This window comes from Salmo salar, chromosome 04 (assembly GCF_965601325.2).
Source record: "Salmo salar chromosome 04, fSalSal1, whole genome shotgun sequence".
NCBI lineage: Eukaryota > Metazoa > Chordata > Actinopteri > Salmoniformes > Salmonidae > Salmo > Salmo salar.
Window position 1 is genome coordinate 40,894,727 of NC_138294.1, and position 26,445 is coordinate 40,921,171.

The window sequence follows — 26,445 nt, forward strand, 5'->3', positions numbered from 1 at the left end:
ATTCAGACCCCTTGACTTTTTACACATTTTGTTACGTTAGCCTTATTCTAAAAAAATGTTTCCCTCATCAATCTAAAATTTGCACATTTAGATTAAAAAAACAGATGCCTTAGGTTTTCAGACCCCTTGCTATGAGGCTCTAAATTAAGCTCGGGTGCATCCTTTTTCCATTGATAATCATTGAGATGTTTGTAAAACTTGATTGGAGTCTTCCTGTGGTAAAATCAATTGATTGGACATGATTTGGAAAGGCACACATCTGTCTATATAAGGTCCCACAGTTGACAGTGCACGTCAGAGCAAAACCAAGCCATGAGGTCGAAGGAATTGTCCATAGAGTTCCGAGACAGGATTGTGTCGAGGCACAGATTTTTGGGAAGGGTACCACAAAATGTCTGCAGAATTGAAGGTCCCCAAGAACACAGCAGTCTCCCCAAGAACATAGTTTGAAACCACCAATACTCTTCCTAGAACTGGCCGCTCGACCAAACTGAGCAACTGGGGGAGAAGAGCCTTGGTCAGGGAGGTGACCAAGAACCAGATGGTCACTCTGACAGAGCTCCAAAGTTCCTCTGTGGCGATGGGAGAGCCTTCCAGAAGGACAACCAACTCTGTAGCACTCCACCAATCAGGGCTTTATGGTAAAGTGGCCAGATGGAAGCCACTCCTCAGAGTTTGCCAAAAGGCACCTAAAGACTGTCAGACCATCAGAAACTTGATTCTATGGTCTGATTGAACTCTTTGGCCTGAATACCAAGCGTTACGTCTGGAGGACGGTGAAGCATGGTGGTGGCAGCATCATGTTGTGGGACTATTTTTCAGCAGCAGGGACTGGGAGTAGTCCTGATCGAGGCAAAGATTAACGCAGCAAAGTACATGAAAACCTGCTCCAGAGCGCTCAGGAGCTCAGACCGGGGCGAAGGTTCACCTTCCAACAGGACAACAACCCTAAGCACACAGCCAAGACAGACGTGGCTTCGGGACAAGTCTCTGAATGTCCTTGAGTGGCCCAGCTAGAGCCCGGACTTGAACCTGGTCAAACAGCTATGGAGAGACCTGAAAATAGCTGTGCAGCAACACTCCCCATCCAACCGGATAGAGTTTGAGAGGATCTGCATTCATGAATGGTTGAAATTCCACAACTTCAGGTGTGCCATGCTTGTAATGTTATACTCAAGGCTGTAATCACAGCCAAAGATGCTGCAACAAAGTACTGAGTAAAGGGTCTGAATAGTTGCGTGAATGTGATATACACTGCTCAAAAATATAAAGGGAACACTTAAACAACACATCCTAGATCTGAATGAAAGAAATAATCTTATTAAATACTTTTTTCTTTACATAGTTGAATGTACTGACAACAAAATCACACAAAAATAATCAATGGAAATCCAATTTATCAACCCATGGAGGTCTGGATTTGGAGTCACACTCAAAATTAAAGTGGAAAACCACACTACAGGCTGATCCAACTTTGATGTAATGTCCTTAAAACAAGTCAAAATGAGGCTCAGTAGTGTGTGTGGCCTCCACGTGCCTGTATGACCTCCCTACAATGCCTGGGCATGCTCCTGATGAGGTGGCGGATGGTCTCCTGAGGGATCTCCTCCCAGACCTGGACTAAAGCAGCCGCCAACTCCTAGACAGTCTGTGGTGCAACGTGGCGTTGGTGGATGGAGCGAGACATGATGTCCCAGATGTGCTCAATTGGATTCAGGTCTGGGGAACGGGCGGGCCAGTCCATAGCATCAATGCCTTCCTCTTGCAGGAACTGCTGACACACTCCAGCCACATGAGGTCTAGCATTGTCTTGCATTAGGAGGAACCCAGGGCCAACCGCACCAGCATATGGTCTCACAAGGGGTCTGAGGATCTCATCTCGGTACCTAATGGCAGTGAGGCTACCTCTGGCGAGCACATGGAGGGCTGTGCGGCCCCCCAAAGAAATGCCCACCCACACCATGACTGACCCACCGCCAAACCGGTCTTGCTGGAGGATGTTGCAGGCAGCAGAACGTTCTCCACGGCGTCTCCAGACTGTCACGTCTGTCACATGTGCTCAGTGTGAACCTGCTTTCATCTGTGAAGAGCACAGGGCGCCAGTGGCGAATTTGCCAATCTTGGTGTTCTCTGGCAAATGCCAAACGTCCTGCACGGTGTTGGGCTGTAAGCACAACCCCCACCTGTGGACGTCGGGCCCTCATACCACCCTCATGGAGTCTGTTTCTGACCGTTTGAGCAGACACATGCACATTTGTGGCCTGCTGGAGGTCATTTTGCAGGGCTCTGGCAGTGCTCCTCCTGCTCCTCCTTGCACAAAGGTAGCGGTCCTGCTGCTGGGTTGTTGCCCTCCTACGGCCTCCTCCACGTCTCCTGATGTACTGGCCTGTCTCCTGGTAGCACCTCCATGCTCTGGACACTACACTGACAGACACAGCAAACCTTCTTGCCACAGCTCGCATTGATGTGCCATCCTGGATGAGCTGCACTACCTGAGCCACTTGTGTGGGTTGTAGACTCCGTCTCATGCTACCACTAGAGTGAAAGCACCGCCAGCATTCAAAAGTGACCAAAACATCAGCCAGGAAGCATAGGAACTGAGAAGTTGTCTGTGGTTACCACCTGCAGAACCACTCCTTTATTGGGGGTGTCTTGCTAATTGCCTATAATTTCCACCTGTTGTCTATTCCATTTGCACAACAGCATGTGAAATTTATTGTCAATCAGTGTTGCTTCCTAAGTGGACAGTTTGATTTCACAGAAGTGTGATTGACTTGGAGTTACATTGTGTTGTTTAAGTGTTCCCTTTATTTTTTGGAGCAGTATATAAAAAAACTGAATTATATACATTTGCAAAAATTCCCAAAAGCCTGTTATTGCTTTGTCATTATTGGGTATTGTGTGTAGATTGATAAAAATTTGAATTTTATCAACTTTAGAATATGGCTGTAATGTAGCAAAATGTGGAAAAGGTCAAGGTGTCTGAATACTTTCCGAATGCAGAGTTGAATTGACTGTATCAGCCACAGATGGCTAGCTAGCAAGCAAGGGATAAGAACATTGCCAGGCTGCATAGCAATCAAACAAATAAAATTAACAATCAGTCCACTTCTCTAGCAACTTAACTAACAACCAGGTGAGAGTGGAAGGATGAAATGGTATCAATTTGTTTCTCCTGACAGCACCTTTTGAATAATAGAAAAAAAAGACCGAAAGAAGTTGTTGCAACAATCATTCAGATTTGACACCACACAAAAATCATAGGAATCACAGCCCAGACCTCAAATGGGAAGCACATCAACACATCACAATAACCAGAGGTTTTCTATTTCCGCACTGAGTCAAACAGATCAAAATATGTGGCTGTTGTAGCGCCATCGTGTGGTCAATCTAAATCTGCTTGCATGTGTTGAGTCTTGACAGGGTTAAGAACGTGTTTACCAAGTTTGGTTACAATACAAATGTCTGTCTGATTTATATGCATTTATGTGCCAGACCATACCCACATTAATGTTTATTGGTCAGTTGTTTGACATACTAGTCTGGAAAATATTGCATTGAAAGACATTTATCCATAGATGCCATATTTCAAGTTTCATCCAGATCGGCCCTGTGGCTCCGGAGGAGATGTCATTTAAGTGTTTTTCAGAAATTCAAATTGGCAGAAAATCCATCATGGCAGACTTTGTGGGTCCATGAGGCAAATGTGTTCCTTGTGTGAACAGGGAACTATGTACAAAATTTCACAATTCTAGGTCAGGGATGGGCAACTCTGGGCCGCAGACCGCAAAGGCCTGGGATCAATTTCCCTGAGAATAGAACTATTTTCTGTGATCTATTGTCAGAATATGTCATAGAATTATTATTCGTAATTCTATGGCCAGGCCACTGGCTCTCTCACACCAGACTCTCATCTCGTGCCCCTGCCCAGTATTCATGGGTACAGATCTCAGAAAATAAACATACGGTCCATGCAATTCAGCATCCTTTGGACGTCCCTACCCCATTGTTAAAATGGTTAAGGTTAGGTAAGGGATTTGGTTTTGTGTAAGATTACGGTAAGACTTAAGGTTAGGGTTATGGTTTAGGGTAGGGATGTCCCAAGGATCTGTGTTAGCACTGACCATTAACATATAGGAGCTATGGATGCAAGGACTTAAAGTTTGAACCATGTTTTGAGTCTATACAGTGTTTTCAGTTAAACAAGCCTATATTTGGTTCTGATGGGGAAGAACAGTTAAACTAAGCTCGACAAGAATGTATAACTTATTTTCTTCAAGACTCAATGGCCTAGTGAAAGTCTACACACCCCTAAACAGTTTTCACATTTGAGATTGACTCCTTTACTGTCCGGCCACACCAGCTCAGGTTCAGGGTGCCAGCCTTCAAATTCACATTTTGAGTATTTGGCGCACAGTGGTGGAAGGTGGAGACAGTCCATCAGAGAGGCTGAGGTTGGAGAGACAGAATCTGCTCGTAGGGAGAAAAACAAGAAGACATACAATACCGGTCAAAGTTTTTAGAACAGCTACTCATTCAAGGGTTTTTCTTATTTTTACTATTATTCTACATTGTAAATACATATATTTTATATTTGAGATTCTTCAAATAGACACCCTTTAACTTGATGACAGCTTTGCACACTCTTTGCATTTTCTCAACCAGCTTCATGAGGTAGTCACCTGGAATGCATTTACATTAACAGGTGTGCCTCCTTAAAAGTTCATTTGTGTAATTTCTTAATGGGTTTGAGCCAAACAGTTGTGTTGTGACAGGGTAGGGGGTATACAGAAGATATTTGGTAAAAGACCAAGTCCATATTATGGCAAGAACAGCTCAAATAGGCAAAGAGAAACGACAGTCCATCATTACTTTAAGACATAAAGGTCAGTCAATATGGAAAATTTCAAGAACTATGAAAGTTTCTTCAAGTTTAGTCGCAAAAACCATCAAGTGATATGATGAAACTGGCTCACATGAGGGCCGCCACAGGAATGGAAGACCTAGAGTTACCTCTACTGCAGAGGATAACCTCTTACATCTAGACGTTCCGCTAGTGGAACACCTGCTCCAATATCCAATGATAGGCGTGGCGCGAATTACAAATTCCTCAAAAATACAAAAACTTCAATTTTTCAAACATATGACTATTTCACAGCATTTTAAAGACAAGACTCTCCTTTATCTAACCACAATGTCCGATTTCAAAAAGGCTTTACAGCGAAAGCAAAACATTAGATTATATCAGCAGAGTACCAAGCCAGAAATAATCAGACACCCATTTTTCAAGCTAGCATATAATGTCACAAAAACCCAGAAGACAGCTAAATGCAGCACTAACCTTTGATGATCTTCATCAGATGACACACCTAGGACATTATGTTATACAATACATGCATGTTTTGTTCAATCAAGTTCATATTTATATCAAAAAACTGCTTTTTACATTAGCATGTGACGTTCAGAACTAGCATACCCCCCGCAAACTTACGGGGAATTTGCTAACAATTTACTAAATTACTCACGATAAACGTTCACAAAAAGCATAACAATTATTTTAAGAATTATAGATACAGAACTCCTCTATGCACTCGATATGTCCGATTTTAAAATAACTTTTTGGTGAAAGCACATTTTGCAATATTCTAAGTACATAGCCCAGGCATCACGGGCTAGCTATTTAGACACCCGGCAAGTTTAGCACTCACCAATATCAGATTTACTATTATAAAAGTTTGATTACCTTTTGTTGTCTTCGTCAGAATGCACTCCCAGGACTGCTACTTCAATAACAAATGTTGGTTTGGTCCAAAATAATCCATCGTTATATCCGAATAGCGGCGTTTTGTTCGTGCGTCCCAGACACTATCCGAATGGTAAAGAAGGGTCAAGCGCATGGCGCAATTCGTGACAAAAAAAATCTAAATATTCCATTACCGTACTTCGAAGCATGTCAACCGCTGTTTAAAATCCATTTTTATGCCATTTTTCTCATAAAAAAGCGATAATATTCCGACCGGGAATGTCCATTTAGCTAAACAGAGGAAAGAAAACAAAGCTTTCGGTCGACGCGGGCACGAGCGTGAGTCTCACAGTACTGTAACCAGCCACTACCCAAACGCGCTACTTTGTTTCAGCCGAGCCTGCAAAGCCACGATTCAGCGTTTTGCCGCCTTCTGAGAACCTATGGCAGCCGTAGGAAGTGTCACAGGACAGCTAAGATCCTCACTCTTCAATAAACAGAGACAATAAGAACGACACCTTGTCAGACAGGCCACTTCCTGCATGAAATCTTCTCAGGTTTTTGCCTGCCATATGAGTTCTGTTATACTCACAGACACCATTCAAACCGTTTTAGAAACTTTAGGGTGTTTTCTATCCAAAGCCAATAATTATATGCATATTCTAGTTACTGGGCAGGAATAGTAACCAGATTAAATCGGGTACGTTTTTTTATCCAGCCGTGAAAATACTGCCCCCTAGCCATAACAGGATACGTTTATTAGTTACCAGCCTCAGAAATTGAAGCCCAAATAAATGATTCACATAGTTCAACTGTTCAGACGAGACTGTGTGAATCAGGCCTTCATGGTCGAATTGCAGCAAAGAAACCACTACCAAAGGACCACAATAATAAGAAGAGACTTGCTTGGGCCAAGAAACATGAGCAATAGACATTATACCGGTGGAAATTTGTCCGTTGGTCTGGAGTCCAAATTGGAGATTTTTGGTTCCAACCGCCATGCCTTTGTGAGATGCTGTGTGCGTGAACGGATGATCTCTGCATATGCATTTCCCACTGTAAAGCATGCAAAACGCCATCCCATCTGGTTTGTGCTTAGCTATAGGTTGTTTTTCAACTGGACAATGACCCAACACCCCTCCAGACTGTGTAAGGGCTATTTTACCAAGAAGGAGAGTGATGGAGTGCTGCTTCAGATGACCTGGCCTCTACAATCCCCTAACCTCAACCAAATTGAGATGGTTTGGGATGAGTCGGACCGCAGAGTGAAGGAAAAGCAGCCAACATGTGCTCAGAATATGTGGGAACTCCTTCAAGACTATTGTAAAAGCATTCCAGGTGAAACTAGTTGAGAGAATGCCAAGAGTGTGCAAAGCTGTCATCAAGGCAAAGGATGGCTGTTTGAAGAATCTCAAATATAAAATATATTTTGATTTGTTTAACACTTTTTGGGTTACTACATGATTCCATATGTGTTATTTCATAGTTTTGAATTCTTCACAATTATTTTACAATGTAGAAAATAGTAACATTGAACATTAAAACCCTTGAATGAGTAGGTGTTCTAAAACTTTTGGCAGGTAGTGTATATTGTAGAACACATCAGTTTACATAGAGTTCAAGTGAAGAATGTGGTCACCTGGAAACTAATCATTCAACCTGGGGGAGGCAGGTAGCCTAGTGGTTAGAGCGTTGGCCTTGTAACCGAAAAGTTGCAAGATCGATACCCTGAGCTGACAAGGTGAAAATCTGTTGTTCTGCCCATTAACAAGGCAGTTAACCCACTGTTCCTAGGATGTAATTTAAAATAAGAATTTGTTCTAAACTGACTTGCCTAGTTAAATAAAGGTAAAAAAAACCTATAGGATCTTTTACGTTATTATTAGTGGAAAGTTCAAATGTATTTTGGATCTTATCCCAGTATTGGGATTTATTGTCAAGAGACCATGGCGGGAAATTCAAAACTGCAAGAATCTAATAATTTCAATTTCTCAAGCAATCAACTATTTTTCACCATTTGAAAGATAAACATCTCCTAAATCCAACCACATTGTCCGATTTCAAAGAGGCTTTACGGCGAAAGCATAAAGTTAGGTTATGTTAGGAGAGTACATCGAAAATAGCTGTGTGTAATGTTTTGTCAATTCAAAGACAGGCGTCACCAAAAGCAGATAACCAGCTAAAATTATGCACTAACCTTTGACAATCTTCCTCAGATGACACTCCTAGGACATTATGTTATACAATACATGCATTTTTTGTTCCATCAAGTTCATATTTATATCCAAAAACAGCATTTTATAGTAGCGGTGAAATTCAGAATTTTTTTCCCCTCAAATGCTTCCGGTGAATCAACGTTACAATTTACAAAATTACTATTCGAAAACATTGGTAAATTATAATATTGTCATTCAAAGAATTATAGTTTAACATTTCGTAAATGCTACTGCATTGCCAGATTTCAAAATAACTTTACTGGGAAATCACACTTTGCAATAAACGGGGTGCTGTGCTAAGAACAATAGGCTAGGATATACAGGTTAGCACCATCTAATATCAATAATACTATTGTCAATAATCCCTTACCTTTGATTATCTTCATCCATTGGCACTTCCAGGAATCCCAGGTCCACAACAAATGTGGTTTCTTTCGACAAAGTTCATAATTTATGTCCAAATAACTCCAAGTTTTTCCATGTTGTTAGCGCTTCGGTAGGCTCCTCAAAAGTAGGGCGGGGGGGGGGGGGAAGTCACGACGAAAAGTAAAAAAAATAATCTATTTACGTTCGTTCAAACATGTCAAACGTTGTTTAGCATCAATCTTTAGGACCATTTTTAACGTGAAACATCAGTAATGTTTCAACCCGACCTCTCCTGTGTCTTGAAAAACGTTATTGAAAAATGTCTCAACTCACATGAATGCGCAGGTGCGGGCAATAATGAAGTGACGACATCCCAGGGACGTCAACTTCTCTTCCTTGTCATCCGGGTCTCTGTTCATCATAGACGCTTCAAACAACTTTATAAAGATCGTTGACATCTAGTGGAAGCCGTAGGAAGTGCGAAATGAATCCTTTGTCACTGTGTGATCTATTAGCAATGACTCGAAAAATAGTACAGCCACAAAATTCTCATTTCCTGGTTGTAATTTTTGCCTGCCAAATGAGTTTTGTTATACTTACAGACACCATTCAAACAGTTTTAGAAAATTCAGTGTTTTCTATTCAACTCTGTTAATAATATGCATATCCTAGCTTCTGAGTTGGTGTAGGAGGCAGTTAAAAATGGGCACATATTTTTTTTTTAATTCTCAATACTGCCCCCTATCCCCAACAGGTTAAATCAGAATGGATGGACTGTAATTGTTTTTCAACAAATAACATGTTAGTATGAGTGATAACAGATACGTTTCTGTCTGTGAACAGTAAGTATTTAGGGCATGATGGTGGAAGGTGGATACAGTCCGTCAGAGAGGCTGAGGGTGGGGATAGTCTGCTGGCAAGTAGACTAACAAGAAGACATGTATTGTCGAGCACATTGCTTTTTACATGGGGTTCAAGTAAGGAATGGGATCAGCTGGAAACTAATCATTCAACCTATAGAATGTTGTTTTACATTATAATTATCTTTTTTTATAGATTTGATTTTCAATGAAAGAAGACTGGAGCTGATTGACCCATTGACTGTATAGGGTCAGCCATGAATAGTTTCGCAAAACTAACTACATCCAAATAATGCAGGTAGCTAACGTTACACAGAACCACTGGGACCGTATATAAAAAAAGCTTCCATATTATACATGAAATGAAATAAACCATCATTTCATCTTGGAGTGCTCTTTGCCATCTCCACTTGAGACCAGTTGGGGTCGCGCAAGTCCTTTGTGACTACTGGACATAGCTAGCTAACTGTGACTGTTAGCTAGCTAGCTTTGCTAGCTGGGTGATTTTTTTCACGACTTCCACCGAAGTCGGCTCCTCTCCCTGTTCGGGCGGCGTTCGGCGATCGACGTCACAACAACCAGTTGGAAAGTCAGTCCAGCTCGAGCTGCAAAGCAGATGGCTCGAGCAGCAGATGGCTCGAGCAACAGAGGCCACCGCTGCTGGATCATGTGTTTTTGGTATCTTCAGAGGTAATGCTAGCTCCCTATTAAGGATACTTCAGAAAGCATTGATGTTGTCAATTGACGATACATGTACCCTATGCTGCTATTTGTAATGTTGAAAATTACAAGCACAGATTTATAAAACAGACAGTAGCCTATTTTTGACTTGATGTGCGGTCTCAATCTTGAAATAGACTTCATCTATGTTTAGGTTCAGCAAAAATGTGGCATGCATCCTTGTGTTATGACAAAGTTACAATTCATAACTTACCCGCTTTAGATACGCTGTTTTATTTTCTCCTGTCTTCTCAGAATGTGCAGTCAGAACATAGCTACTGTCAAAATGTTCAATGTCTCACAAATATGAGGTGTGCAAAAATAATACGTGACATTAAGCAGACGCTTTTATCCAAAGCGACAGTATACATGCATTCAGTTTCTGTTCGTGGCCCCGGAAATCGAACCCAATCATGACCTTCAATCATGACCTTTCGAGCACCATGATTTTTTCCATTGCCTGTCAAGGTCGTTATTTATTTAGCTATTTTAATAGGCAACAGACTAAATTTGTAACAGTTTAATAGGCTATTGCATTAATTCAACATTCATGGTTGTAGGCTGCATCGCTCCTTTGGCCAGGATTTGCCGTGGGACTAAAATTAATATAATTAGTGTGAGTGGGGTTCCAAACAAAATCAGTAATCAAATCTAGTTCATTTTTAGCATAGATTCTCTAGGGTCCTTCTCCATCTAATAGCATAATAGTTCGAATTTTAGCTTGCAAATTCGAGGAGAAATGATTACATTCATTAAAAAAAAATCTTTCATCACCTGCAGAATAAAAACATCATACCCTACTTCTGAAACAGTTAATCGGGTCAGATATGTTGAGGTGGACTCGGCCCGAGTACCATTAGCCAGAACCCAGAGTAATATGATTCTGCCGGACTTGGGAAGAGCTCGGCCTGTATGAAGCCCCCCGAGTCCGAGTCGATTCCGAGTCCCCAGAGTCTCAAACGGAATAGGCCCAAACCCAGCGTGTTGAATGGGATGTTTATCACACTTCAAATTTGCCATAAGGGAGCAGTGTTGCCAAGGCTACTGTTGTTTAGCAACGCTTGACTCTCAGGAGAGAATATCTGTGTTCGAATACCCATACTAACATATTGTATACTACATACTTAATGAGTATATACTATAAGTTCATTTTAGTATACTGTAAACGAACGTATCATTTCAGTTGAGCGTACTAGCGCTACACTTGTAGTTAGTATGAGTATTCGAACACAGCTAATGTCTTCCTAGCTCCACAAATTCCCATGATTTGTGAATCTGTTTCTAACTGAACGGCAATCGCCAAGATTTTGAATGCTTCCCCAGTCTGGGCGACCAAGAATGACAAAGAGAAGATTTCTAATGCTCACTAGGTTTGTCCTCCTTCTCAGGATCATGCTCCGTGCTTTAAATAACTCAACTGGATAGTTTGCCTGTCTCTAAAGAGGAGGGCGGGCTGTACCCCACTGATTGGATGAAGCAGATTAGGAATGGCTTCTACCAATAAAAAGTTACAGTTGTTTGTCAGAGTTTAGAGTGACAAAAAATGGCTAGCTAATGTATTCTAACAGCTCTGTATCATCATTGGGCAGCCCAAACGGAGCCTTTGCTAAGGGTACTCACAGACGCAAGAGAGCAAAAATTATGACAAGGGTGAAGAGGGACCACAATTACTGACCACAAGCACACAACTGAACCACACAACTACAGACCACAAGCACACAACTACTGTCCACAGCCACACAACTACTGAACAAAACTACTGACCACAATTATTGACCAAACCACACAACTTCTAACCACACAACTATTGATCACATTTTGTGACCACAACCACACAACTTCTGACCACACATCAAATCACCATAACGACTGGCCACCACAACTACTGACCACAACCACCTGGCCACAACGACTGACCACAACCACACAACTTCTGACCACACAACTACTGACCATTCAACTGCAGACAACACTTCTGACGACTCAACTTCTGACTACTCAACTACTGACCACAACCACACAACTTCTGACCACATCCACAAAACTGCTGACCACATCTAGTGACCACAACCACACAACTTCTGACCACACAACTGCTGACAACACATCGAATCACCATAACTACTGACCGCCACAACTACTGACCACCCAACCACTGACAACAACTACTGACCACTGCTGAAGATAACTACAGACCACAAATACTAACCACAACTACTGATCACAACCACACAACTACTACTCTGGTCTGCCCAGGCTTTGGTCCAGCTCAGGTACTGGGTGTAGCTAGCTACAATAGCTCTGGCTCGCACTAGCGCTGGTCTAGCTCTGGTCTGTGCTATAAATTATAACTACTCAAATGTGCATAAGTTCGCATATAATCGCAACAATAATTTATCCTTTCAAACTTTGACAGGTTCATGCTATCCTAACTTCAAATTCTTTAAAACGTTGATAAACTATATCAAATGTATTTATAAAGCCCTTTTTACATCAGCAGATTTCCCAAAGTGTTTATACAGAAACCCAGCCTAAAACCCCAAACAGCAAGCAATGCAGATGTAGAGGCACGTGGCTGGGAAAAACGCCCTACAAAGGCAAGAACCTAGGAAGAAACCTAGAGAGGAATGAGGCTCTGAGGGGTGGCCAATCCTTTTCTGGCTGTGCCTGGTGGAGAGTATATATTTGCATAAATTAGAATAATATATCTCACCAACAGTTACTCTTGAACCGTTCAACCTAGATACACCAAACTAAGTTTCACATGTTTAAGGCTATCCTAAATTCTAAATCCTTAACATGTATTCATTTCAAGCCATTGGGGAAGAGAGGTGGAGTGCTAATCTGACATATGGAATTGTTTTAAGATAGCTGTAACGGCCGTCTGAAAGAGTCGACCAAGGCGCAGTGTGGTTAGTGCTCATCATGAAATTTATTTGAATGAACACTGAATCAAAAAACCAAAGTGCAACAGCTAAACAGTTCTGTCAGGTAACAAATGACTAAACAGAAAATAAGCACCCACAAAACCCAAAGGAAAACAGGCTGCCTAAGTATGGCTCCCAATCAGCAACAACGATATACAGCTGTCCCTGATTGAGAGTCATACCCGGCCGAAACAAAGAAATACCAAACAGAAAAAGGGACATAGAATGCCCACCCCAACTCACGCCCTGACCAACCAAAATAGAGACATAAAAGGATCTAAGGTCAGGGCGTGACAGTACCCCCCCCCCCAAAGGTGCAGACCCCACTCCACCGCTGGCTCACCCCACTTTAATGGCTCCCCTAGAGCGTGGTCTCTTGCCGCCGACCACGGACTGGGGACCCTCGCAGCGGGCCCCGGACTGGAAGGCGACTCTGGCTGCGCCCGGCTGGCGGGCGACTCTGGCTGCGCCCGGCTGGCGGGCGACTCTGGCTGCGCCCGGCTGGCGGGCGACTCTGGCTGCGCCCGGCTGGCGGGCGACTCTGGCTGCGCCCGGCTGGCGGGCGACTCTGGCTGCGCCCGGCTGGCGGGCGACTCTGGCTGCGCCCGGCTGGCGGGCGACTCTGGCTCAGGGCTGAGGAGTGTCTCTGCAGGCTCCGGACTGTGGGCCGTCTCTGCAGGCTCCGGACTGTGGGCCGTCTCTGCAGGCTCCGGACTGTGGGCCGTCTCTGCAGGCTCCGGACTGTGGGCCGTCTCTGCAGGCTCCGGACTGTGGGCCGTCTCTGCAGGCTCCGGACTGTGGGCCGTCTCTGCAGGCTCCGGACTGTGGGCCGTCTCTGCAGGCTCCGGACTGTGGGCCGTCTCTGCAGGCTCCGGACTGTCGCCGGAAGCTCTGGACGGGGAACTGTCGCCGGAAGCTCTGGATGGGGACTGCGCACTGAAGGCCTGATGCATGGGGCTGGCCTTGGAGGCGCCAGACTATTTACACGCACCACAGTGCTAGCCCGAGGAGCAGGAGCAGGATGTACTGGACTGGGCTGACGCACTGAAGGCCTGGTGCGTGGTGATGGCACTGGAGGTACCAGACTGGAGACCCGCACCTCAAGGCTAGTGCGAGGAGCAGGAACAGGACTGTGGGGTCGCACTGGAGATCTGGTGCGTAGGCTTGTTACCCATCTTCCAGGCTGAATAGCCAACCTAGCCCGGCGCGGGCGGAGCGCAGGCACAGGACGGACTGATTCATCCCAGCACTCCGGAGACACAGTACGCAGTGCCGGCGCAGGATAACCTGGACCGAGACAGCGCACCGGAGACCAGACGCGCTGAGCTGGAACACTCTGTCCCGGCTCAATGCCCACTCTCGCCCGGCAGATGTTAGGAGCTGGGATGTAGCGCACCGGGCTCTCAAAGTGTACTGGGGACACCGTGCGCTCTACCGCATAACACGGTGCCTGACCAGTACTACGATGCCTCCTGTAAGCACGGGAAGTTGGCTCAGTATTCCATCCTGACTCAGGCCAACTTCTCGTGTGCCCCCCCCAAAAAAAAATTGGGGGCTGCCTCTCGGGCTCCCCTAGCTCCCGTAACTTGTCCTCCCAGAATCTTCGCTCCTTCTGCCAAGTCCATTCGTCAACCCGATGCTCCAATCCACGCTGCTTGGTCTTCTTATGGTGGGTGGTTCTGTAACGGCCGTCTGAAAGAGTAGACCAAGGCGCAGCGTGGTTAGTGCTCATCATGACATTTATTTGAATGAACACTGAATCAAAAAACCAAAGTGCAACAGCTAAACAGTTCTGTCAGGTAACAAATGACTAAACAGAAAATAAGCACCCACAAAAGCCAAAGGAAAACAGGCAGCCTAAGTATGGCTCCCAATCAGCAACAACAATATACAGCTGTCCCTGATTGAGAGTCATACCCGACCGAAACAAAGAAATACCAAACATAGAAAAAAGGACATAGAATTCCAACCCCAACTCACGCCCTGACCAACCAAAATAGAGACATAAAAGGATCTCTAAGGTCAGGGCGTGACAATAGCTAAATGATCCAGTATGACTATTTGATTTAGAATTTTAAGACCCCTTAAGGTATCCCCAAAAAATACATAATTTGAAAAAATATTGATTTTGGCCTTTAATACTAAAGCCTATAGAAGCGCATCGAATAACACATTCATGAATGTCAAAAAGGACATGCAAAAATAAATCATAAGAAACAAAGTTTGGAAGTGTCTGTCCTAAATTAAGGAGATATAAAAAACTCTGGAAATATATACATACACTACCGTTCAAAAGTTTGGGGTCACTTAGAAATGTCCTTGTTTTCCATGAAAGCATATGTGAAATTAGTTGCAAAATGAATAGGAAATATAGTCAAGACGTTGATAAGGTTATAAATAATGATTTTTAATTGAAATAATAATTGTGTCCTTCAAACTTTGCTTTCGTCAAAGAATCCTCCATTTGCAGCAATTACAGCTTGCAGACCTTTGGCATTCTAGTTCAAATCAAATGTATTTATAAAGCCCTTCTTACATCAGCTGATGTCACAAAGTGCTGTACAGAAACCCAGACTAAAACCCCAAACCGCAAGCAATGCAGGTGTAGAAGCACGGTGGCTAGGAAAAACTCCCTAGAAAGGCCAGAACCTAGGAAGAAACCTACAAAAGAACCAGGCTATGAGGGGTAGCCAGTCCTCTTCTGGCTGTGCCGGGTGGAGATTATAACAGAACATGGCCAAGATGTTCAAAGGTTCATAGATGACCAGCATGGTCAAATAATAATAATCACAGTGGTTGTCGAGGGTGCAACAGGTCAGCACCTCAGGAGTAAATGTCAGTTAGCTTTTCATAGACGATCATTCAGAGTAGCTCTACTGCTCCTACTGTCTCTAGAGAGTTGAAAACAGCAGGTTTGGGATAGGTAGCAAGTCCGGTGAAAAGGTCAGGGTTCGATAGCCGCATGCAGAACAGTTGAAACTGGAGCAGGACTCCAATGCCTCCACCATGCTACAGCATCTTTAAATTTTTTCTGCATCTCACGAATGTTCTTCTTTGTGATCCGAACACCTCAAAGTTAGATTATTCTGTCCATAACACTTTTTTCCAATCTTCCTCTGTCCAGTGTGTCTGTTCTTTTGCCCATCTTAATCTTTTATTTTTAACTAGACACTCTAATGTACTTGTCCTCTTGCTCAGGTGTGCACCGGGGCCTCCCACTCCTCTTTCTATTCTGGTTAGAGCCAGTTTGCGCTGCTCTGTTAAGCGAGTAGTACACAGCGTTGTACGAGATCTTCAGTTTCTTGGCAATTTCTCGCATGGAATAGCCTTCATTTCTCAAAACAAGAATATACTGATGAGTTTCAGAAGGAAGTTTTTTGTTTCTGGCCATTTTGAGCCTGTAATCGAACCCACAAATGATGATGCTCCAGATACTCAACTAGTATAAAGAAGGCCAGTTTTATTGCTTCTTGATTCAGAACAACAGTTTTCAGCTGTGCTAACATAATTGCAAAAGGGTTTTCTAATGATCAATTAGCCTTTTAAATTGGTAAACTTGGATTAGCTAACACAACGTGCATTTGGAACACAGGAGTGATGGTTGCTGATAATGGGCCTCTGTACGCCTACGTAGATATTCCATGAAAAAATCAGCCGTTTCCAGCTGCAATAGTCATTGACAACACTAACAATGTCTACACTGTATTTCTGATCAATTTTATGTTATTTTAATGGACACAAAATGTGCTTTTCTTTCAAAACAAGGACCCCAAAATGACCCCAAACTTTTGAACAGTAGTGTATATATACACAGTACCAGTCAAAAGTTTGGACACTCATTCAAGGATTTTTATTTTATTTTTACTATTTTCTACATTGTAGAATAATAGTGAAGCCATCAAAACTATGAAATAACAATGGGCCCTTTACTTTTTCTGTATTAGCGGACAGATATAGCAGTATATAGCACAGGATTGAAATCAATGCGTGTGAGTGTGTAAAGAGGGTCAAATACGTGTCTCACAGCCAGTGTGTGAGAGTTGGCAGCACTGCTTTCTGATATCAGTTGATGATAGAACTTAGACAAGTTGTAAATGCAACAAGTACTAATATTGTATCATATAATATCCTTCACAGCTTTTCAAGATAAAAAAATCTGAGATATTTATGGTCTTTTTACATGTATTTTCGAGGCAATTTATACAGGGAATGTGTATTAAACCCATATAAACTGAATTTAAAATCAAATTTACATTTTTTTAGGTTAACTATAATTCTAATACACAATTTCTGATACATCACATGCCTTACTTTTATTTTCCTGCATAAGTAAAAGTAGGAAATGCATCACCTATGCGTTCCTGCCATAAATTTAAATTAGATTCATTTTTGGATTTCTCACTGACCAAGATGGCTGCCAGTTTAGCCCCATTATTGAACTTTGAGGGTTTATGACCAATCCCCTCTTGGCATTTTAATTTGATCTCTATGGTTTAAGCATTGTTGTGGACTTAGAACATCCAATTTGGTTTTGTTTCTATTAAAAAAGTGTGATTACGAGAGTGACAATCTGAAAAAAATCCCAAACCTGGAAAAACAAAACTGACAAACAGTAATTTGGCAGAAAAAATAAGATGTAATTGTGCCTTATGTGTTCCTCTCTGGGAAGACTGAGTTTATCGTTGCATGTCATGATAAACCTTAAACGCAGACCAAAGAGCCCAATTATCACGGGTGTCGTAGGGTGTAGACCAAAACGCAACGGGAAAATGTATACTCATCTTCTTTTTATTTAGTGAAGAAGGAAAAACACAAACAACGTATACAAAAAACAAACGAACTAGACAGTCTCGTCAGGCATACAGCAAAACAAGAAACAATCTCCCACAAAATCCCATGACAAACACATTCCTATTTATAGGACCTTCAATCAGAGGCAACGATAGACACCTGCCTCCAACTGAAGGCCCCAACACCAATTAGCTAAACATAGAAATACAAACAACTAGACTGAACATAGAAATAAACTAACATAGAACAATAACCAAAACCCTGGACTAATAAATCAAATACCCCTCTACATACACAACCACCCCGAACCATATAAACCAAATACCCCCTCTACATGAACACATACACACCCTGAACCACATAAAACAAATACCCCCTGCCACGTCCTGACCAAACTATAAGAACAAATAACCTCTTTAGTGGTCAGGACGTGACACCAACTCTCTGTCTATTGTGGTTTGGGAAGTTAGGAGTAATGAGACTAATAAAATGTATATTATGAACTTGTTGTTCTCTTTCTTTTCAAAGATTGACCATGTTTACTTTTTGGGGTCCCACTTTGCATCCCTGCTTTCTCTGTCTCAAGGTGTGGTACCAGAAGGGTTTGTTCCCCTCAGAGCCTGTGTTCGTTCCCTCGCCGGAGGCCGTGGAGGAGGACGATGGGGTCATCCTGTCCGTGGTGGTCACGCCCACTGAGGTAAAGGTTATGGGTCATTATATCGCACACATGACTAGCGAAATTATAAAATATGATCTTACAGTGTTAGGCTTTCACAAGGAAATTCAGAGAAGCAGATTGTAATTTTGTTGTGCATAGAATGAAGTCATGAGTGCATTCTGATGTGTGGTCTGTAGCAAATTTTCCTCACAATAAAACAAACAGGTTGTTCTGTTCAGGACAACCCAGGTATAACATCATGTCATCTTGTAACTGTACATGAAAGGTAGTCATCATAAACGTTACATGACTTTTATGATATGGAAATGTATAGTTCACATTTGGACTCATGCTTGTATCATCAAATCTGTATTTATTATAATCCTCAACATTTTATCTTCCAAAATGCACAGAGTCCTTGTAATTTACAGCATTTTCCTCACTCAGACAACAAAATTCAGGCCAACCGATATGGGAATTTAGGGAGGCAAAAGTCACCAATTACCAATATATCTACCGATTTATATTACTTTTTTAGAAATGGAATGAAACACAAACTGTCTTTATTACACAATGTGCTCCAAACGATCATTTATTAACTAAATATTCAAATTGATATTCAAATTTTACATGATAACCACCAAAAAGCAACTATAGTGCCTTCAGAACGTATTCAGGTCCTTGACCTTTTCCACATTTTGTTGTGTTACAGCCGGAGAGGTTGTGTCACTGGCCTACATACAATACCCCATAATGTTGTAGTGCGATTCTGATTTTAAAAATGTTTTACAAATTAATGTCTTGAGTCAGTAAGTATTCAACCCCTTTGTGACAGCAAGCCTTAATACGTTCAGGAGTAGAAATGCGCTTAAGTCACATAATAGGTTGCATGGACTCACATTGTGTGCACTTATAGTGTTTAACATGATTTTTGAATGACTACTTCATCTCTGTATCCCACACATACAATTATCTGTAAGGTCTGTCAGTTGAGCAGTGATTTGCAAACACAGATTCACCCACAAAGACCAGGGAGATTTTACAATGCCTCGCAGAGAAGGGCACCTAATAGTAGATGGATAAAAATAAAAAAAAAGCTGACATTGAATATCCCTTTGAGCATGGTGAAGTTATTAATTACACTTTGGAGGGTGTATCAATACACCCAGTCACTACAAAGATACAGGTGTCCTTCTTAACTCCGTTGCTGGAGAGGAATGAAACCGTTCAGGGATTTCACCATGAAACCAATGTTGACTTTAAAACAGAGTTTAATGGCTGTGATAGGAGAAAAATTAGGATGGATCAACAACATTGTAGTAGTTATTTCACAATATCAACCTAAATGACACAGTGAAAAGGAGGAAGCCTGTACAGAATACAAATATATTTGCAATAAGGAACTAAAGTAAAACCGCTAAAAATGTGACAAAGAAAATAACTTCATGTCCTGAATAGAAAGTGTTATGTTTGGGGCAAATCCAACACAACATGTCACTGAGTACCACTCTTCATATTTTCAATCATGGTGGTGGCTGCATCATGGTTATGGGAATGATTATCATCAGCAAGAACAAGGGAGTTTTTCAGGATAAAAATAAAAGGAATAGAGCTACGCACAGACAAAATTCTAGAGGATATTCCTTGTTCAGTCTGCTTTCCAACAGACACTGGGAGACAAATTCACCTTTCAGCAGGACCATAACCATACACTGGAGTTGCTTACCAAGATGACATTGAATGTTCCTGAGTGGCCTAGTTAGAATATTGACTTAAATTGGCTTGAAAATCTAACCAACTTGACAGCGCTTGAGGAATTAAAAAAATAATAAAATGCAAATATTGTACAATCCAGGTGTGCAAAGCTCTTAGAGACTTGCCGATAAAGACTCACAGTTGTAATCGCTGCCAAAGCTGATTCTAACATGTATTGACTCAGGGGTGTGAATACATATGTAAATTAGATGTCTTTATTTAATATAATACATTTGCAAAAATGTCTAACAAAACATTTTTTCACTTTGTCATTATGGGGTATTGTGTGGAGATGGGTGAGATCTATTCAATCCATTTTGAATTGAAGCTGTAACAATACAATGTGGAATAAGAATTCACTTTATATATAAATACAAAACCCTTGTTCAGTTTACCTTCTTAGACACATGTTTAAGTTGTACCTATTTTTGGCAGTGGATAAGAATGCAGAAGTGTTTATGCTGAAGCACCACAAGCACACTAATAAACAAGAAGGGCTGAATGAATTAAACTTTGTCTCAAAGTAAATCTGAAACTGCACCAAGTTCAAACTATGCAGTAACATTCAGTTCCCAATGTCACCACTAGATGTCAGTATCATCATTTTTATTGAGTAGATTCACTACTGTGCTTTACAACAGTCAAAGGTCATGTAAAGAAACACTTTATGGCAACCTTGCAACAACAGCTTGTTATGACAAGCACAGGCTAACTGTTCATTATAAAAATGTTTTCTAACTGAAATCATAGTGTAAATTACACTGTTATTCAATACAAAATGTATTTGCTATATATTTCTTATATATAGTGCTGTGAAGTGGAGACTGAGTTCTGACATCATGCAAAGCATGTTACTGTACAGCCGCTGCGTTCAATTTAGGTGCTTTTCATTGTCCAAATCTGCCATTTTATTTTATCCTTATCCGGGTACAAGTGTATAGGGCTACAGAAAATGTGAAAAACATTTAAACAGGGTGGTTTTGACAACCATTGTCAACGTAATTAAAAAAAAAACTTGTCATCAATAATATTCACACAACGAGCGTGTTCAGATTGTTTACCTTTCTCATCCGCTCATTAGGGTCAAATGGCGATATTCACTGGGTTTCAACCTCAGTTATTTTAGACACAAGTTACAGCATTTCAGAAACGTGCCATATGGATATGGTATTAATAGAGATTAATTTGGAATGTTCTACAGTGTTTATGTAGATTAATCTGGAAGGTTCTATCTCTCTGTGCAGGATAAGAGTACATTCCTCCTGGTTCTGGATGCCAAGACATGGGAGGAGCTGGGGAGAGCAGAGGTGCCTGTCAATATTCCCTACGGTTTCCATGGTACCTTCAACACCACTGCCTAGATCAGCATTACTGACATAACAATCACCCATTCCTTCCTTCCTCCATCCCTCCCTCCCTCCCTCAGATTATTTTGTGCCCAATAGAAATTAATGGTAAATAATGTATTGTGTCATTATGGAGTCACTTTTATTGTAAATAAGAATAGAATATGTTTCTAATCACTTCTACGTTATATGTTAAAATGTGGATGCTACCATTATTACAGATAATCCTGAATGAATTGTGAATAATGATGAGTGTGAAAGTTAGATGCAGAAAGAGCATAGCCCCCCAAAAATGATAACCTCCTCTGTTATTGTAACGGTGAGAGGTTAGCATGTCTTTTGTGTGTCTGTAACTTTCTCACTTGTCATTATTTATGATTCATTCAGGATTTTCCATATTCATGGTAGCATCCACAATAATGTACAGTGGAAGTGTTTAGAAACATTCTATTCTTATTTCCAATAAAAGTGACTCCAAAATGACAATACATTATTTACCATTCAAGTCAAGGGGTCTGAATATGCTGTATACACATATTTTACATATACATTTTACACACATGGTACTTTTATATAGCGCAATCACATAATAATAATAATAATAATAATAATAATAGTAATACATTACCAAACACAAGCTCTTTAATCACACATGAATTTTGAACCTTCCTAATCGCATATTATCCACAGATTGTAAGCTAAAGATGAAAACCTTTCCTATGATTATTCTTATATTATTGATTGATTGACAATGGCTTTCCAAATTGCCCAACACTGCTCTTTGTAAGGTTAATGTTAAGTCAATGTTGTGATTGGAAACAAGCTACTGTACATAGGGGCAATACCATAATAAATGATCTCTTCGCAGAAAAATCTACAGTGCTGAGATTGTTGTATGCCCTATTTATACAGCATGAAATTGGTGGCAAGAATTTGGTATAATAATTTTAATTGAAAAAGTCAGTCTTGAATCAAATGTAGTTTTTTTGTATCAGTTCATATACCATGTTTCATGGAATCGGTACATCGAAAATCTCTTCCCATTTATTTTGCAACCTGTATGGCGCAGCGGTCAACATTTTTGCCCTCAAATGAAACTGGTATATTTTTCTATTTATGCCAATCATTTTCAGCCAATTTGTATCTTTAGTATATGGCAGACAAACAAGTTCCAAACATTCTCCCTCTTCCCCTTGCCCTTGGTAATGCTGCAATCAATTGGTTGTAACTTTGGATTGAGCAGACATTCCCATATATTTTTGATAGCTGCATGTGTTACTTAACTCCACTATTTCTATTCATATTATCAATAATACATATAATACTTTTTTTTTCTTCCATAAATAACTTTTTTTTATTAATCAGTATTTTAGTTTAACCATAATATTTGTTCTGTCTTTTCTGGAAGGTAAAATTGAAATTGTAACCAGCTTTGTATGGCTTGTTTATGAAAGGGCACACTTTAAACAAAGTTTAATTTTCAATTAGTCGGAAAAGAGAAGTTGTAATCTGTATAAAGGCAATTTTTGAACAAGGATTAACCTTTGTTAATAACCTACTGGAGAACCATTTCGGTTTTAAGTATAATATATATATGAGTGAAGCTTTTAGTGAGACGTTTAATGCTTTAATATTTAATATTTTTAGCCCCCAAAACGCATATTAATTATTTTGTCTGGTTTAGCGTTCCAAATTAAGTGAAATATTTTTTGCTCATATGATTTTTTTTTTTACATTTTACTAATGGCAATGCCATGAGTAAGTAAACTGTGATAGGACCAAAGAGTTAATAAATGTGATTTTTCCATAAAGAGACAAGTATTTACCTCTCCATGGTTGCAGAATCCTATCTATTTTTGCAAACTTTCTTTTGAAATTGGTTGTGATAAGTTAATTTATATTTTTTGAGATATGAATACCAAGTATGTCTACTTCACCTTCCTCCCATTTTATTGGTAAACTACAAGATAGTGTAAACAATGACTTTTAACGATCCAATGCGTTATATTGTACACTTGTCATAATTAGGTTTTAGTCCAGAGAGGCTAGAAAAGTGATCTAGATCTTCAATGAGACTGTGCAGGGATCCAGATTGCAGACTTAAGAAAAAAACTTGAGTCATTGGCATACATTGACACATTTTTGTTTCTAACCCCTTGATGTTTTTGTTGGATCAAATTTTAATAGCTAGCATTTCGATGGCCATAATAAATATATACGGAGACAATGGACAGCCTTTTACTACTCTTAAAAGCTCAATACTTTCTAACCATTATTTACTATTTTACACCTGGGGTTGCTGTACATAACTTTAACCCATTGTATAAGAGATTCACCGAAATTAAAGTAATCCAGGCATTTATATATCAATTATAATTGTACTTATTCAAACTCCTTTTCGAAACCTGCAATTAGGGAGACTAAGTGTGTACATTCACTACAACAAATATCAATGTTCAAGTAACTTCAATCGTTATAGATCAGAATACATCATGCAATTTAGTTTCAAAAAGTTCATAAAACATTAAACAGTTAAGTATTTACAACTTAAGAAGACCATATGGGTGGTGATACCACTTTATTACTTTAAGTATTGAACACTGAAATACTCTGAGTTGGGTTACTCAAATGGTTCTAGGCAACTGGTTTCCACATAAACTAATTGTTAGCAGAACAAATTACTTTTTACAGTGCAGAATCTGATGCCTTACTTTACATTAAGTTACGCATGCATATCCCAAGGGTGCATCTTTAACCACTAACAATATTTTTTATTTTTTGTACATTTTATACAAATGATTTTACTATGTTCTGTGGTACATTTTTTATAAAAAAGTGATACTATAAAAGTTTCTCATTTGTTTTCTGACCTTTATCAGTCATTGATATTATTGATATATAAATTGAATTAAATGTTAGTGATAGTAAAGCCACCAGTGGCCTGGGGTGGTTTAGCTGCTCTAACGGTCTAAACTGCTTCCTCTAGAAAACTATATACCACTGTGTCAGAGCATGAATTGAAATCTGACCAAGTGTTCTTTCAGCACACTCTTCTTGCCTCTCCTGTCTCTCTGTTTCCAAACCAATAAACATAGAAACTCTGTTTTCAGTCCAGTGGGTGTATTATTGTACAGTGCTGAATGTTTTTCCAATCAACCTACATGCATGTCCTATGTAAATAAAAGTAAACATATTTCTTCTAGGCTTCTCAGGTATTATGAGAAGCCTTGAGGGAGTGTTAGTGGTCCAGGTGTAACAGGGTTATAAATGTCACTGTAAGTTGTGACTTTCTCCAAAATGATTTGTTTTTCATGTTACTCATGTGTTATGAGTGATCTCTACTGGCGTAATGCGGTACTGCAGTTCGGTGGTCGCAAAGACCAGGATGTAATCTCCAGATAAAAGGCTCTGCATGATCAATCCAATGTCTGAAGTGGACGTACAGAATTTACTGCGAAAAAGCCTTTGCAGACATCAGGGCTTTCATACGAAGCCTCCGACCACATTTTCAGATCAAGCATAAATTGGCTTTTAATTGAATTTACCATAGAACCCCACAGTGGATGCATCATAATACCCATAAAACCTAGCAGTCAAACATGTAAATGGTCTCAATTATTTTCATAAATGTTTCTCATAGGGGATATTAAAACCACTTCAAACAAGGTGTGTGTTTCATGTAGGCTTTCCTTGGCGTTATATTTTGATAACTGTGTTAAAACCTGTTGGGGCTACAGGTTAGCAATGAACCCCGAGCCGGGATTGCTAACAAGGCTGGAAATTAAAAACATCAAAAATCTAATAATTTCAATTTCTCAAACAATCAACTATTTTACACAATTTAAATGATAAACATCTCCTTAATCTAACCACATTGTTCGATTTTCAAAGAGGCTTTACGGCAAAAGCATAAAGTTAGATTATGTTAGGACAGTACATAGCCACAAAAGTACAAACATCCATTTTCAATTCAAGGTCAGGCGTCACCAAAAGCAGAAACCAGCTTGAATTATGCACTAACTTTTGTCAATCTCCATCAGATGACACTCCTAGGACATTATGTTATACAATACATGCATTTTTTTGTTCCATCAAGTTCATATTTATATCCAAAAACAGCATTTTACAGTAGCGTGAAATTCAGATTTTTTTCTTCTCTGAAATGCTTCCGGTGAACATAACAAAATTACTATTCGAAAACATTGGTAAATTATAATATTGTCATTCAAAGAATAATATATTATCATCTCGTAATTGCTACCGAATGGCCAGATCTCAAAATAACTTTACTGGGAAATCACATTTTGCAATAAACGGGGTGCTATGCTAAGAACAACAGGCTATGCTATACAGTTAGCATCATCTAAAATCGATAATAACATTGTAAATACCCCCTTACCTTTGATTATCTCCATCAGAAGGCAGGATCCCAGGTCCGGAAGGCATTCCAGGTCCGGAACAAATGTGGTTTCTTTTGACAAAGTTCATAATTTATGTCCAAATAACACCAAGTACTTAGCGTTCATTATGCTCCCACAAAACGTGGTTGGGGGCTGGTAAAATCACGCCGAAAAGCTAAAAAAAACTAGTAAATAATCTATTTATGTTCGTTCAAACATGTCAAATGTTGTTTAGCATTAATCTTTTGGTCCATTTTTAACGTTAAACATCAGTAATATTTTCACACAACCTATCCTATGTCTAGATAAAAAATGATGACAAACTCACGTTTCTCAGATTTATGCGCAGGCGCAAAAAAATGAAGTGATGACATGTCAACTTCCTTGGATTCTAATTTGCTCTCTGTTTATCATAGACGCTTCAAACAACTTTATAAAGATCGTTGACATCTAGTGGAAGCCGTAGGTGTTGCGAAATGAATCCTTTCTCACTATGGTATCTATAAAACAATGACACTAAATAGTACAGTCACAAAATTCACATTTTTTTGGATCTCTTTTTCACAGGTTTTTGCCTGCAATATGAGTTTTGTTATACTTACAGACACCATTCAAACTGTTTTAGAAAATTCAGAGTGTTTTCTATCCGAATGTTAATAATGT

The 26,445-nt window shown here is 40.3% G+C and overlaps 1 protein-coding gene across 5 annotated transcripts in view; it reads left to right on the forward strand.

Annotated features, from left to right (window-relative positions):
• The window catches only part of bco2a (beta-carotene oxygenase 2a), a 124,490-nt gene extending 99,999 nt beyond the window's left edge, over positions 1–24,491 (forward strand). For 4 of the 5 annotated variants that reach the window (XM_014195695.3, XM_014195691.3, XM_014195692.3 and 1 more), the window contains 2 exons: positions 18,210–18,320; positions 21,281–24,491. In XM_014195695.3, the coding sequence (XP_014051170.1) occupies positions 18,210–18,320; positions 21,281–21,397 (228 nt within the window). In that variant the 3' untranslated portion in view covers positions 21,398–24,491. 5 annotated transcript variants of the gene reach the window in all.
• The last annotated feature ends 1,954 nt before the right edge of the window (positions 24,492–26,445 follow it).